The sequence below is a fragment of the Micropterus dolomieu genome, linkage group LG12 (assembly GCF_021292245.1).
Source record: "Micropterus dolomieu isolate WLL.071019.BEF.003 ecotype Adirondacks linkage group LG12, ASM2129224v1, whole genome shotgun sequence".
NCBI lineage: Eukaryota > Metazoa > Chordata > Actinopteri > Centrarchiformes > Centrarchidae > Micropterus > Micropterus dolomieu.
This window is the reverse complement of record NC_060161.1, coordinates 32,322,442-32,337,584: the sequence shown is the minus strand read 5'-3', so window position 1 is coordinate 32,337,584 and position 15,143 is coordinate 32,322,442. Positions and strand designations below refer to the sequence as shown.

Genomic DNA, 15,143 nt, shown 5'->3' with positions numbered 1-15,143 from the left:
AGTAATATACTGTATATACACTGAGTAATATACACAGAGTAATACACTGTATATACACCGAGTAATATACTGTATATACACTGAGTAATATACACAGAGTAATACACTGTATATACACCGAGTAATATACTGTATATACACTGAGTAATATACACAGAGTAATATACACAGAGTAATACACTGTATATACACAGAGTAATACACTGTATATACACCGAGTAATATACTGTATATACACAGAGTAATATACACAGAGTAATACACTGTATATACACAGAGTAATACACTGTATTTACACCGAGTAATATACTGTATATACACTGAGTAATATACACAGAGTAATACACTGTATATACACCGAGTAATATACTGTATATACACTGAGTAATATACACAGAGTAATACACTGTATATACACCGAGTAATATACTGTATATACACTGAGTAATATACACAGAGTAATATACACAGAGTAATACACTGTATATACACAGAGTAATACACTGTATATACACCGAGTAATATACTGTATATACACAGAGTAATATACACAGAGTAATACACTGTATATACACAGAGTAATACAATGTATATACACTGAGTAATACAATGTATATACACAGAGTAATATTCTGTATATGCACAGAGTAATATACTGTATATACACAGAGTAAAACACTGTATATACACCGAGTAATACACTGTATATACACAGAGTAATATACACAGAGTAATACACTGTATATACACTGAGTAATATAATGTATATACACAGAGTGATATACTGTATATAGACAGAGTGATATACTGTAGATACACGGTAGTACTGTAGCTGCTGCAGATTAATGCTGATCCCAGATCAGACCTGCCTCCATTGTAACCGGGTTAAGCCTCCCTGTTGCAGCAACAGTCACCTGAATGAACGCTCTGTTGTTTCTGTGCGTACTTACTTCCCACCACTGAGCGTCTCTAGGTGTGTGAGTTGGGAAATTTCTTTCAGACCATCTTTATACTGCTGCTTGCATCGTATAACAGCACAGCGACACTATTTACCACTATTTTAGGCAGCGTCAACACACGTTGAACACACAGAATCCACTGATAAGTGCAGAGGAAATAGGCATCTCATCTCATAAATGATTCTCCAAGAGTAACAGAAGATTTACAGTGATTGAAGTCATGAGTCGTTCAGATAGCAGCAGAATAAGATATTAACAGTGTAGCTGTTCCTTTATTGATCCCTGAGAGGAAATTCAAGTTGATTACTGATAATACTGATGTAGGAACTGAAGCTCACTCTGAACGTTACAGCAAGACAGTGTACTGACTCCATCTAGTGGTTACTATGCTTTTAACTGTAAACTCTGTAATGGAGTTGCAGTTCTTTCTGATGGCTTAGGCACATTTTTTGAATCTATGGGCTGCTTTTGCAAAACTCTGGACACGAAACCATATAAACAAAAACACCATACATCTCTTGCAAAACTCTTTATACTAAATAGGGTTTTTGCACCAACCATCTTTGAACAAGCACACAAAGCCGCTTCACACTGATTAATGAAAACACTTTGTGTAGGAGAAAGCAGTTTGCAGAAAAGTGTTGTCATGCATGTATTACAGTTAAACACACAAACACACAGGTGTCCAAATGTCTAATGTATAGATATAGACTGAACACAGCACACTATCAATAAATAAAAGTCCAAATGTTCTGTAATTCTCAAATAAAATGTCAGCAGAAGAATGTACTTCTACTCCACCTCAGAGGGAAATATTGTACTTTTTACTTCACCACATTTATTTGACAGCTTCAGTTACTTTCAAAATATATATGATGTTACCAAACTATCAAACAGTTTCTACAAGAGCAGCTGAAACTATTAGTTGATTGACAGAAATCTAATTGGTCGCAATTTTGACGACCTTTTTCAAATTCTTTTTCTCGTGTCAGCAACCCCTGGCTTTTTTTTCTCACTCCCCCTCTCTTCTTCTTCTTCTTCTTCTCCTCCTCTTCATCAGTTCTGTAAGACGGTGAGGAAGCTGTTGCTGAGTCGGCGTGTTGCCAAGGTGTCGGCGGTGCTGGTGGCGTGCCTGCTCCTCTACCTGGGAGCTGTGACCACCTGCTCCGTTCTGCTGGCCGTCCAGCTGCCCTTCCTCATCTGGATGGCCTCGTAAACACACACACACACACACACACACACACACACACGCACACACACACACACTCACTGGCCACTAGTGCCGGGTTGGATCCCCTTTTAACTTCAGAACTGCCTTAAATCTTTGTGATATACTTTCATCAAGGTGTTGGAAGCATATCTCAGAGACTTTGGTCCATATTAACATGATAGCATCACGCAGTTGCTGCAAATTTGTTGGCTGCACATCCATGATGAGAATCTCCCGTTCCACCACATCCCAAAGGTGCTCTGTTGGATTGAGGTCTGGTGACTGTGGAGGCCAATGGAGTTCAGTGAACTCATTGTCATTTTCAAGAAACCAGTTTGAGATGATTGGAGCTTTGTGACATGGTGCATTATCCTGCTGGAAGTAGCCATCAGAAGATGGTACACTGTGGTCATAAAGGGATGCACATGGTCAGCAACAGCACTCAGGTAGGATGTTGCGTTTAAACAATGCTCAATTGGTACTAAGGCGCCCAAAGTGTGCCAAGAAAATATCCCCAACACCATTACACCACCACCATCAGCCTGAACCGTTGATAAAAGGCAGGATGGATCCATGCTTTCATGTTGTTTAGGCCAAATTGTGACCATCTGAATGTAGCACCAGGCAACTCACCAGTTTTGGTGAGCCTGTGTGAATTATAGCCTCATTTTCCTGATCTTAGCTGACAGGGACAGCATAGACCATGTGCGTCAAGGTTCGACGTGTTGTGCGTTCTGAGATGGTATCCTGCGCACCTTGGTTTTAACAAGTGGTTATTTGAGTCACTGGATGTTTTCTCTTTTTCTGACCATTCTCTGTAAACTCTAGAGATGGCTGTGGGCTAAAATCCCAGCAGATCAGCAGTTTCTGAAATACTCAGACCAGCCCGTCTGGCACCAACAACAGTGCCACATTCAAAGTCGCTTAAATCCACTTTCTTCCCATTCTGATGCTCGGTTTGAACTTCAGCAAGTTGTCTTGACCACGTCTACCTGCCTAAATGCATTGAGTTGTTGCCATGTGATTGGCTGATTAGCTATCTGTGTTAACGAGCGATTGAACATGTGTACTTAATAAAGTGGGCGGTGAGTGTAGATAACATACTGTATGACACCAGGAGAGTGAATAAAACTCGGGATGCATCTGGAAATGTCAAGTACACACGAGAATGATAAAAATGTAAAATGATGACTTGAGTCTAATAAATATAATATTTTTGGTTGATAATCCTGAGTTTGTTGTATTTTCTGGTTAATGGAGTATCCTGCGCAACTATTGTTATATGTGATATTTAAAATTATTTGTAAAGCACTTTTAATCATCAAAAAGAAACATGCACACATTAACTAGCTTATACATCTTGAATCATAACTCAGTTTTTATTCTATACTGCTGTGTGAATTTAACACTTACAAAACTATAACAACTTCCATCTATATACTGCAAAAAAATTACTGAGGAATTATCAGGAAGGCCAATTACAATTAATGTTCTTATTATAGTGAATTAGTGTTAAACACTTTCACAACTGTATGGTCAATTTATTGCAACTGTGTTTAAGTGACCTAAATCAAAACTAAACTATGTAGGTAGATAGAGGGTGTTGTATGCTGTTCACATTGTAAAGCCCCTTTGTAATATTGGGTTATATAAACAAATTGATTTTAGTTATAAATTTGTGTCATGGGAACTAAAATTAGGAACACAATTTCCCATGTGCATTTCCATGACAAATGCTTGATGCATTTTTAATCTCTGGGAAAACATTTGCCCTAATGAAAATTTCTTTCACTGTTTATTTTTTTTTTTTTTTTGCCTTCATTGAAGAAATAAAAGCAAACATATTGCCTGTGGATTAAATCATTTTATACACACATACAAGTACACGAACACAGTAAATTGAAGGCTGGTGCTGCAGCTTTTGGCATTCAGTAGAAATCTAATTTAAAAAAATCAACTTTAATTTAATTTTTAATTTTTTTAATGTATTTTATTCACTTTTATTTACTATTATTTTATAAATTAATAAATTTTTAATAAGAACGTATCTACATGTTGTCCCGCCCACCGTGCCCCAGATGAACGTGCTGATTGGCTCAGAGGGCCTGACCTTCATGTCAATCATAATATCGGCCAGTTGATTTGAGTAGACGCTCCAGGTAAGTTACTTTAATAGTAGAAGCACGTTAACGTTACACATCTACTGTTCCTGACATCTACTGTTCCTGACATCTACCGTTAGTGGTTGAGGTTTTAACTCCTCTAGGAAGAGAAACGTTTCACTGTGAGGAGGAATGTCGACAGTCGGAGCCGGTAGGAGTTTATTCTTGGGTAGCTAGCTCAGTTAAAAACGGTTGGAAGAAGTTTTGCGTGGGAAACCAAAGTTACCGTTACGTTACAGAGCCGCTAGCATAAAGGCTGCTGAGCTAGCTTTTAGCTTCTTCATGCTGTTGCTTACGACTTGGCATAATTCATACAGTTTACACATATTGGTTAGCAAGCTAATTACTTTAAAATAATGTTTATACTTGCTCATTGGTCGGGACTCGGGGCTTTCTCACGGTTCTGAGCGGTCCACAGGACATAACAGATGAAGTTAGCCAAACAGCACATTGAAGAGTAACTTTAGTTAAACTATCTTCATTGGTCATTTCTGACAATCTTATTAAAGTAGATCAAGCGTCAGGATTTATGTTTTGATAATGGATGTGTCCTTTTGCACCGTTAGTGTTGGCCAAATCCATAGAAAAAGAGAGAGAAATCTATATTAGGCTAAGGTTAGCCAGCTGACGTTAGCTAGCTTTAACAACATAATCTTTTCAGATTATGTTCTTTGGGAAGCTTTTCACAAGTAAAAATAAAATTTGTAGTGAGTGTCAATGTGGGATTTATATATTGCAAGTGGATTTAACGTTAAATCATATGATAGTTTGTCTGTGGATCTGAGACTGTGTTGGGTAAAGTAAGCCTTAATATTAATAAAACTGAAATGTGATGTTAAAGCAGGGTTTCAGGTTATAGTAAATTTAACTGTGGCAGGTTTTGGTCTTGCAGTGATAGTAATCGTGTGACATATAATGCAGAAGGTCTTCATTTATCCTAAATCAAAGTTAACCTACAGCCGTCAGCAACACACAGTGGTGTTGGGTGTTTTTTAGTTTAATGTATCTTCATTTCCAATTTCTGAAATCTTATTAATGCAAGTGTTTGGATTCATGTGTTTACAATGGATGTCTCCCTTTGCACTTTTAGCATTTAACGTGTGAACATTTTAGTGAACACAACACATTTCAGATTATCAGTTCTTCAGGAAACTTTTGGATTTAAACTCATTCAATAGTTATTCATCTGCAGCTCTGAGTGATGTGTGCCGGGTATATTAATCTGCCCTGCTGCTTATAAATAATATATAAAACTGAAATGTGACGTTAAAGCAGGTTTGCACATTATACTGAACTTAATTTTGGTTGAACTTAGGTTTTGTTGGCTTGCTGCAGTGATAAATCACTGATTAATCGGTTGGTTGTTTGGTCCATAAAATGTTAAAACATGTCGATCTGTGTTTCTCTATTGTTCACAACCCCAAATCGTTTCAGTTTACTGTCAGAGGGGAGCAAAGAAACCAGAAAATAATCACATTTATCGCCTCTTGTCTGCGATAGAGTTACTCTTTGAAAATTAATTGATGACGTCCCACTTAAACGACAATTCAAAAAAGAAAGACAATTTAAAGTTTAACCAGAATGACTTATAGCAACTTGTGCCGTTCTTTAGTTCTTTGTAATATTGATTGATCTGTCCGTTATTCCTTTTAGCCTATAAAATGGTAATATAGTAAAACTTGTACAAGCTGGAAATTCTTGGTAAGTAGCAGTCATCAAAATGTTTATTTTAATATTCTGATTAATATTTTGTTGATCAGGATATTGAATTAGTTCAGTTAAAGTAACTTGTGTTTGTTTTACACCTGATGAGTATCGGTAAGTCGTCGTGTCGAAACGCAGCGTCAAAAAGATAAAAAAAATGATCCCAGTCTCTTGTGTTTAGCTTGATTCCTGATACATTTTCCCACCTCAGCTGTAGTTCGGAGCAGCTCTCTGGTGTCTTCCCTCATATGACCTGAATGTTGAAGCAGACAGCTGACTGTAGTGTCTGTTGGGCAGACGGGGACAGAAAGTCAGACGCAGACATGGATGGAGACTCTGGGAAAATCAGCCCGCTGGTGGGCGAGGACGAGTTCAAGGCGTCCTGCGCCAAAGAGATGGCCCTGCTCGATCTGATGGAGAAGACGGGATACAACATGGTGCAGGAGAACGGACAGAGGAAGTACGGTGGACCCCCGCCAGGTGTGTGTGTGACATCAAGAACCTGAAGAAATATACATTTAAATGTTTGTTTGTCCGTTTGTAATGTCCTGTTTACGCTCAGTCAGGGTCTCTTATGAAGAACCGTCCTCTATGGTCTAGATGCAGATGTAGAGGAGCTCCTGGTGGTTTGGAGATTTAATCAGTAATATGAGATGTCTAGTGAGGACACGGAGGGCCAGGACGTCTTTTGAGCATTTTATTGTGACGTAAAATGTAGATACAGATGCGCAAGCACTTTTAGTCATATATTAGTGTGTGTGGCATGAAAAGAAAATCCTTAAGCACAAAAAGACATCAATATTAGGCTACACTTTCTAGAACTAACCTAAACCTCACAAGTGGGACAAACAACTCTCTACCATTACAGGAAATAAACTGCTGAACGGGGACCAAAGACCGGAAACCCCAACAGGAACGCTGCTCGATGGGCTTCACATAAAAGACGGATATAAGTTACGTCTCTATACAAGCTCGCTGGTAGAAAAGCTTCATAAACAGCTGGTAAACTCACTGTATAAATGGCCAACAGTAACTAAATATCTTCGCAAGACACATGTTTCCAAGGGTCATGATTCAGTCCGGTCAAAGTTACAGAAAGTAAACACAGTCACCAAACAGTGTGAAGATGTTTATCTCCTGATATATTCAAGTGTACATTTTGTTTTGTTGGGCTGCACATAATTTTCATTATCGAATAATCTGCCTATCATTTTCTTGATTAGTCATTTGGCCATAAAATATATTTTAAATAGTGAAGTCCAAGGGGCTGTCTTCAGATGTCTTGATTTGTCCAACCAAACTGTCCAGCATCCAAACATGTTTAGTTCACTATCATGTTTGACAAGAAACAGCATCAAACCCTAAAATGTGAGAAGCTCAAACTGGGGAATGTTTGACATATTTGCTTAAATAATTGTGCTAAAATAAAAAATAGTGTCTGATTTTTTTTCTGTCAGCCGACTAATCAGTTAAGTAATCGTTGCAGCTCTAACTGACTAAAAGTTTCTGTGACTGCGCACCTCACACACCGGGAGACACACTTCCCACCACAAACCCCCCACAGACTATATCACACATGTTGCTGAAACCTTTTCCTGGTGATGGATTAGTCAGACCATTGCTTCAGCTTTAACATCAGAGCTGTAAGCAATCTACAACAGTGGTTCTCAAACTTTTTCACGTCAAGGAATGTCTGATTAAAGTCGCCTGCTTGGAAATCCAGCTGCGTGGGAGGGATGAATAACCTAAGTGATCCCTGATTCCATAAAGCCGCCGTGATCTGACCAATCTGTTACAAGAAGATCTGAGACCCGACTGACATCCTCACTAAAACATGTTCATTCATGACGAGGCCAGAAACAAACAAGAACCCCCTCTGTTTCACGTTTCAGAAACATTTCTCCTCAAAGGATCCAAAAGCTGACGGGCAATGACAGCTTTTATTCAAACTGGCCGTTTATTCAAGCTGTTTTATTGGTCTTTGTCACACAAACAGAACTCGCTGAGATACTTAGACTGACCTCGGTATCGGTTAACGCGACTAGTTTAGGTAAGTAAGAGTCATGTGGCCTGACTCGTGATAAATGTCCCCGTGTTACATTACCAACCGTTAGTTCTGTATTGTCAGTTTGTAGCAAATGTACTTTGGTACTTGTACTTTAACTGGCCTGGGATCAGCTGCAGTAAAAGCTCCGACTCTCTTGACCATGTGTTTGGACGCTGCAGGCTGGGAGGGCCCGCCCCCGCCACGGGGCTGCGAGGTGTTTGTGGGGAAGATTCCCAGAGACATGTACGAGGACGAGTTGGTCCCCCTGTTCGAGAGAGCCGGCAGGATCTACGAGTTCAGGCTGATGATGGAGTTCAGCGGAGAGAACCGCGGCTACGCCTTCGTCATGTACACCAACAGGTAACTCCCAGAGTGCATTTCATAAACAGTTTAATGTTTTTACACAGTAACAATATTTTATGAGCTCAAATAATCAAACTTATCTGCATACGTTCTGTCAGCTTCTTGTGCTGGAGCCTGAGGCCCCGCCAACATCATGTCAATAAACAGTTTATTATTTATTCAGAATAACATTAGAAATCAATTTACTTCAAACTCACCTGTAAAACCTCATCAGGGGATCTTTTTAACCAAAACACACTTCAGTAATCAGCAGTTTAAACAACATGAGTCAGCTGTCAGAAGGAGCTGCAGTGAATTATCCTTGTGATTATTAACGAACGGCTGATTTTATTGTTGTCCAGAGAAGCGGCTCAGAGAGCCATCCAGATGCTGGACAACTACGAGATCCGTCTGGGGAAGTTCATCGGAGTGTGTGTGAGTCTGGACAACTGCCGCCTCTTCATCGGCTCCATCCCCAAAGACAAGAGGAAGGAGGAGATCATGGAGGAGATGAAGAAGGTACGCCCCCCCCCCCCCCCCGACACTCACATCATAACAAGCGTCTTTTTCATAAACATGACTGACGGGTCAACCAGGTATAAAAAAGTTCTAACAGCAGGAACACAGGAGAGGAAACCAATGGGACTTTGTGCGTCCCCAAGATACCACATTAAGAGCTCCCGCAGGCGTGACAATCTTGAAGAAATAAAGAGACTGATGAAGACTTAGTATAGTTCATTGAGACTCGGCCAACGTGTGAACACAATGCCAACACCATATCTGAAGGTTAGTTTCTGTGTGGGGATATTTATCTTTCCTAGACTTGCAGAGATTCACTAAGTGTCCAGATAAGGTTACTGTTCACTGGTTCTGTTAAATGCATTAATTTGGTGCAAAATTAAAAGGCTATCTATGAAGAACTTTGCACTTTTGTAAACAATGTTGTTCTCCAGTAAACTATTTGATCATAAACCCATTGTATATAAATGGTGATGAAACGGCAACAGAAGTAACCAAATTTATTTAATGTTTTTCCAACAACCCTAAATCAAAGAATATAAAATAGAATAAGTCATAAGTAACACATGTAATATGTTTTATACTTTCTGTGAATATAATCCAATTAATCTTATTTCCACACTGTACGTTGTGACGCCCTGTGGGGTCGTATGTGGGCGTGTCCAATCTCTGTCCCTTGACTCAGTAACTCTGAGCACCTGAGTGAATACCTGTAGTATTTGTAACATCTTATTCTCATTCTTAGGGATGATGCTGCTGGGCTGAGGTCACAGACCTCCCTGCTAACTTACTACCATCTGTTTCGCTCCACAGGTTCCACCTTTGCCTTGGTTTCTGGACATATTGTTGTAGTTATTGTTTCTTGCACATTACAACACCCTTAAACACATTTTCCAAGAATCCGTCATCCTACCCTGACATGACTTAAACCACTGATGTTCATACCCCATACCTAATGTTGCACAGTAAAACAATAACAATAATATAATAAAAAATGTTCAGTAAATATTCAATAAATGTTTGATTTTATTCACTTGAATCATACAGAAATTAGAACTTATTTTTTTATTAAGATAATAGTAATAATAATAATAATAATAATCTTTATTTGTAGAGCACTTTTCAAAAACAAGTTACAAAGTGCTTTAACAAGTGTGAAGACAATAATACTCAAAAGACAATAATACAAAAACAATACAAGATAAAAGCATGAAAACATTGAAAAGACTAAAATACAGATAAATAGAAAATTATGATGTTTATTTTGTTGAGAAAAAGGACTGAAAAACCTTCTACTTAATTTTACTGCGTATTTGTTAACAAAGATTTTGTCAATTGTTTTGAATGTTCTGCCTCAGATTTGTGAAGTGATCCACTGTTTGGCACCAAGTGTTGACTATAAAGACCACAAGAGTTTAAACCACAATTAACCATCAGATTTCTTCAAGTTTCACTCATATCATCCAGCCCTACCCATACTTCATCACCTTTACTTCGGCACAAGTCTTAATTAGGCTTATTTTGAGTTAAAGAAATATATTTTGTTAAACGTTTACCGCGGTGTGTCTCCCTTTTTGTTGTGGCCTTCTCAGCCAGGTCATAACAATGGACCTTGTCACATGTGTTTCCTTGCGCTAAAAATGATAAAGTCTGACCCAGTTTGATAAATAATGTTGTATGTGGTTCTCGTATGGCGTAACATGAAGACTTCACAGCCTCTATTCAGGAAGGACTCTCATACTGCAACACTTGTCTTTGTAAAGAGAGAAACTGACAGGATAAAGTCACTAACCTGCCTGTCAGCTCGCTCTGGTCCGTTTCAGTGGATTTACCATAAAGGCTTGAATGCGTGTGGACTCCAAATTTAGGTGTGGCTAGCTTAATCGTGCTTCTCACAAACGAGTGACAGAAACAGACCGTGAATGTAACCATAGTTACCTCAAAAGAAAAGTGGTTGTCTTGAGTCGGAAGCCAAAACGTGTGAGCGTGCGAGCTTCAGCAGCGCAAGGCAGCTCCCACAATGTGTAAACATATTTTTGGTTCATTTTGACACTATGGCGGGCCGCCATGGTCTCGCAAACTAATGGGAAACACTACACTAAACCCTCATGCAACACTTTCTACACACAGACAGACAGTCAGTCTGTAATGAAGCAAAAGGACAGGAAGCAGCAGATGTTACTGTTTACTGGCTGCGCTCTTCATCGACCTCCACACACAGTTTCTACATGTTTCCCTCTAATTACATGGTCCTCTCCTCCTCGTGTGTCTCCCAGGTGACGGAGGGGGTGGTGGAGGTGATCGTGTACCCCAGCTCCGCAGATAAGAGCAGGAACCGAGGTTTTGCCTTCGTGGAGTATGAATCCCACAAAGCGGCGGCCATGGCCCGGAGGAGGCTGATACCTGGTACACACTCCACTCTGCGTCCGTCCCCTCGCTCTTTTTGATGTCTCCTTCATGACATTTTTCATTACATCCGTCTTATTTTCCTCGACTCTCTGCTGCTCTTCTTCTACGTGCTGAACTGACTCTGGATCAGTTCCTGTCCTTGTCCAGCAGGGGGAAGTAGAGGACAGAGCACTGCAGCAAAGCGTCTGAAGGGGAACTTCACTGTGTGGCTTCACAGACTCTCAAGTGTCCAATTTATTAGGTACACCTGGCTGAAACTAACGCAGTCTAATACAACAAATCCTCCTTCATCAAGGTTGAAAAGTTCAGTTTGTGTTGATCAGTGTGGACGACGGAGTTTGTGGTGCTACTGAGCTGTAACACTGGATTTAAGAAGTTCTACAGGCATTTCACACTTGTTTTGTCACATTTTATAGATCGATTGATTGATTAATCAGGAAAATAGTAGGCCAGATTGAATTGAAAAATTGGAACTTGATAGCTGCAGCCCTAGACAAAATAAGTGCAGTGTGGTTCAGTCTATGTTCTCCACATTGATCGTACGTTTGAATCAACACAAACTGAAGTTTACAACCTTCGTGAAGGAGGATTTATTGCAGGACTGTTGTTTAGACCACGTTAGTTTTAGTTAGCTGTACCTAATAAGCTGAGTGGATGAATAGATGTAGACTTTTCCAGCATACAGAAACACTCAGAGAGTGTGACAGTCAGAAAGGGAGATTCATGCCTTAAAAGATCAAACTGTAACTTTGATCAAGTCAAACGCCCGTGTCCGCTGCTGCAGCTGGACGGCAGCCTTCACCACTTTGATTAATTAATGAACGATTAATTAGTGTCTTGTAGCAGTCACATGCAGAGTGTCGTAGAGTGAGGCGTCTCTCACACACACACACACACACACAGTCCTGTGGCCCAGGTAAAGTGGATTTATTTCAAAAATCTACTTCCAGAGTTTGTCTTGTTAGTGTAAAGTTCCCTCTTTGTGTTTCCACGCTGAACTGCAGGACCAAAAAGAGATTAATGCCTTAAAAGACCAAACTGTAACTTTGATCCAGTCAAACAGTCTCGTGGTCGCTCCGGATACTTTGACGTTTAATTTTAATCACTCACTTCTACTGGAGGCCCGTTAGGAGTTAGACTCTTAATGTCCAGGATGAACAGGACGAGTGATTACAGACACCGAACCTGTTTCACATCCATACGGGCACCTGACTGGTGTTTTAAGACTGATTAGAAAAACTGTGAAACTTTACTTTGGACTGCGCCAACAGTTCAGACCAGCATGTAGAAATGAAACCGATAAGATGTGTCAGGATCTGTCCGATTAAACCGACCACAGTGTGTGTTTGCTTTGTGTCGAGGCAAACTGTTGTTAAAATGACACCTGAAATCCTCTTTTTAAGGCATCAAATAACTGAACTTATTAGGAAAAACTAACAAAACCAACAGGGTGCTGACTCTGCTCTTTTTTCCCCCAGAATATTAATATTTTATTTCATTCGGGTATTCATTATTTCAGGTGAGGTGTCCTGCCTCCATAAGACGCTGCAGGAGAACCTGTACAGTTTCTGACTGAATTTTCTGTAACATCCGGCCTACAGTACAAACTGTGATCCAGTTGTGTCTGAAATCACAGTTGTGTGTTGACACATTGGTCAGTGTGTAACTGTTGCGGCTCACCAACAGGAACCTTCCAGCTGTGGGGTCACTCCATCCAGGTGGACTGGGCCGAGCCTGAGAAAGACGTGGACGAGGAGGTCATGCAGCGTGTCAGAGTCCTTTATGTGAGTACACGTGTGTGTGTGTGTGTGTGTGTGTGCGTGCGAGTGTGGTTTAGATTTGTGCTTGTTCCTATTAAACCTCCCTCGATCAGGATGAAGGGAATGCAGATAACGAGACGAGTCAGAGAAGGATTATATGGCTGAGAGAGTTTATTTATAAACACAGTCACAGCGTTAAAGTTGTGTGCTTTCTATCCAAAAACAACCCCCACTTCAGCCCACGGTGTAGACGTCTTTTTAAAATGCAACGCTCAGCTTCTGCGCTGCTCTCCTGTGCCGCTCCGCAGCTAAAGGTCAGTGTTTTAGGAAACACTCAGCAGGCTTGTTCAGATCAAAGGTGTTAGAGAACGGAGCAGCAGGGAGGAGGCTTGCAGGAGCTGCTCTCCCTCCAGGGGATCAATTACTGTGGAGGCTTTTACACTGAAAGACTGAGATGTGATCTGAGGGCCACAGACTCAAACCCAAAAGCTTGTAGTGGCGTGAGGGGGAGAGTATTTTTAGCAGGGGAGGGCCAGAGGGAAGTCAAGCCCTCGGTGGTGTGCGTGTCTGACGCTGCTAACTGAAGAACCACAACTCTCTCTGGGTTAAAGGACATTTCTCATCTATGAGCCCATTCATTGCCAGTCAAGACTGCTGGTGATGATCGGGCTGTAATTATCCCGTAAGTCATCGCACAGGATAATTACAGGTAATTACAGCTTGTGTCCATCAGCGTTGTCTGTCACTCGCGCCACTAAAAATATCATCTACTTCTCAGAATGTGGTTGCTGACACGTGGGACCATGTGACTTTAATAGGATGAGTCACATGATCACATAGTTGGAGACAAACCAACATTTTTGCCAGGTTATCTCAGAATGGCAGGACTAATGTTCAACTGATAAATGTAATTCAATGGCCGATGTATCATGCCCAGTGTTTCCCACACATAGGCTTAACTTGGGCGGACAGTCCAGGTAGATTAACAGCCACCCAAGTAAATTTGGCGACCCATTTTTGATTGCAACGCTGCACATCACATATTCGCTCCGCACATCCTCTCAATCAGTCGCTCTCGCTCTCTCGCGCAAACACGGACAACAGACCCGTCTGTGAATTGAATGGTTGGAATCATAATCACCGCTGCACAAATCTGTCCAACACAATGCTATCAGTGTCGGGGGACCATCTTCAAAACGGTTATTAGCAAGCATGTAAGGAGGTGCGTTCCAGATAACTGGCTGACTTTCGCCGACTTGATAGAGGAATAAAAACAGTGCCGTCAAGTCAGACACAATCTGCCTCCGTTAGACTGCGTGAGCTTAGAACAATGATCAGGCCTCGCTCCCACGAGGTCTAGTGACGTTTTGCAGCGCAGGTATTGTGCCAAATTCTGCCGTGAATTGTATACACCTCCGTTTTGCTGAATTATGCATCCATTTATTAAGGTTTGCTGTTCACATTGTTTGAATGCGGTTAACGCAACATGTTTTTGCTGAATCTCAAGAAATGGTACTTTTACTAAGTGTAATAATATATTAATGATTCTTAACAGTCATAAAATGTATACTGATCATTTATCACTATTGATGAACCCCACAAAGAATAGTATAGCGTTTAAAAGCAGAACTTTAATGCATTGTCATGCAGTTCTCGGCAGGCATGCAGAATTCAGCATAGAAAGGGAGGCAATGCTTTCCACAGCCTCGGTGCCACTGCTTGAAATGATCGACCCCCCCTGGTTTTAAAATGAGTGTGGGGAGCCACTAACAACCTCTGACCTGATGACCTCAGACTACGGGACGGAGTATGAAGCTGTTTAAACGCCGGATGCGATGTGCGCTCTTTTGTTAATGTGAGTTTAAAGCATTGCAGCAGAGTTCTGAACGGTTCTTGTTCAAACAAGTAAAAAGACCGTTACAGTAAACTGAACAAGAGGAAATAAAAGCATGAATGGACATCTCCAACTCACACTTTGTTCATAATCATCATGCAGTGTTCTTAATTTGGAAATATTCCTCAGTTGGAAAA

At 40.5% G+C, this 15,143-nt stretch overlaps 2 protein-coding genes across 8 annotated transcripts in view; both read left to right on the top strand.

Moving 5' to 3' along the window:
- The window catches only part of lratb.2 (lecithin retinol acyltransferase b, tandem duplicate 2), a 5,828-nt gene extending 3,653 nt beyond the window's left edge, over nucleotides 1-2,175 (top strand). Inside the window, exon 6 of the mRNA XM_046065433.1 lies at nucleotides 2,020-2,175. Within this exon, the coding sequence (XP_045921389.1) occupies nucleotides 2,020-2,175 (156 nt within the window). The remainder of the gene's footprint in view (nucleotides 1-2,019) is intronic.
- Nucleotides 2,176-4,295: 2,120 nt separating this feature from the next.
- Nucleotides 4,296-15,143, top strand: part of rbm46 (RNA binding motif protein 46) — a 35,298-nt gene continuing 24,450 nt past the window's right edge. For 3 of the 7 annotated variants that reach the window (XM_046065091.1, XM_046065088.1, XM_046065090.1), the window contains exons 1-5: nucleotides 6,247-6,515; nucleotides 8,262-8,442; nucleotides 8,787-8,943; nucleotides 11,220-11,349; nucleotides 13,039-13,136. In XM_046065091.1, the coding sequence (XP_045921047.1) occupies nucleotides 6,293-6,515; nucleotides 8,262-8,442; nucleotides 8,787-8,943; nucleotides 11,220-11,349; nucleotides 13,039-13,136 (789 nt within the window). In that variant the 5' untranslated portion in view covers nucleotides 6,247-6,292. The other 4 variants (XM_046065094.1, XM_046065093.1, XM_046065089.1 and 1 more) reach the window with 4 other exon arrangements.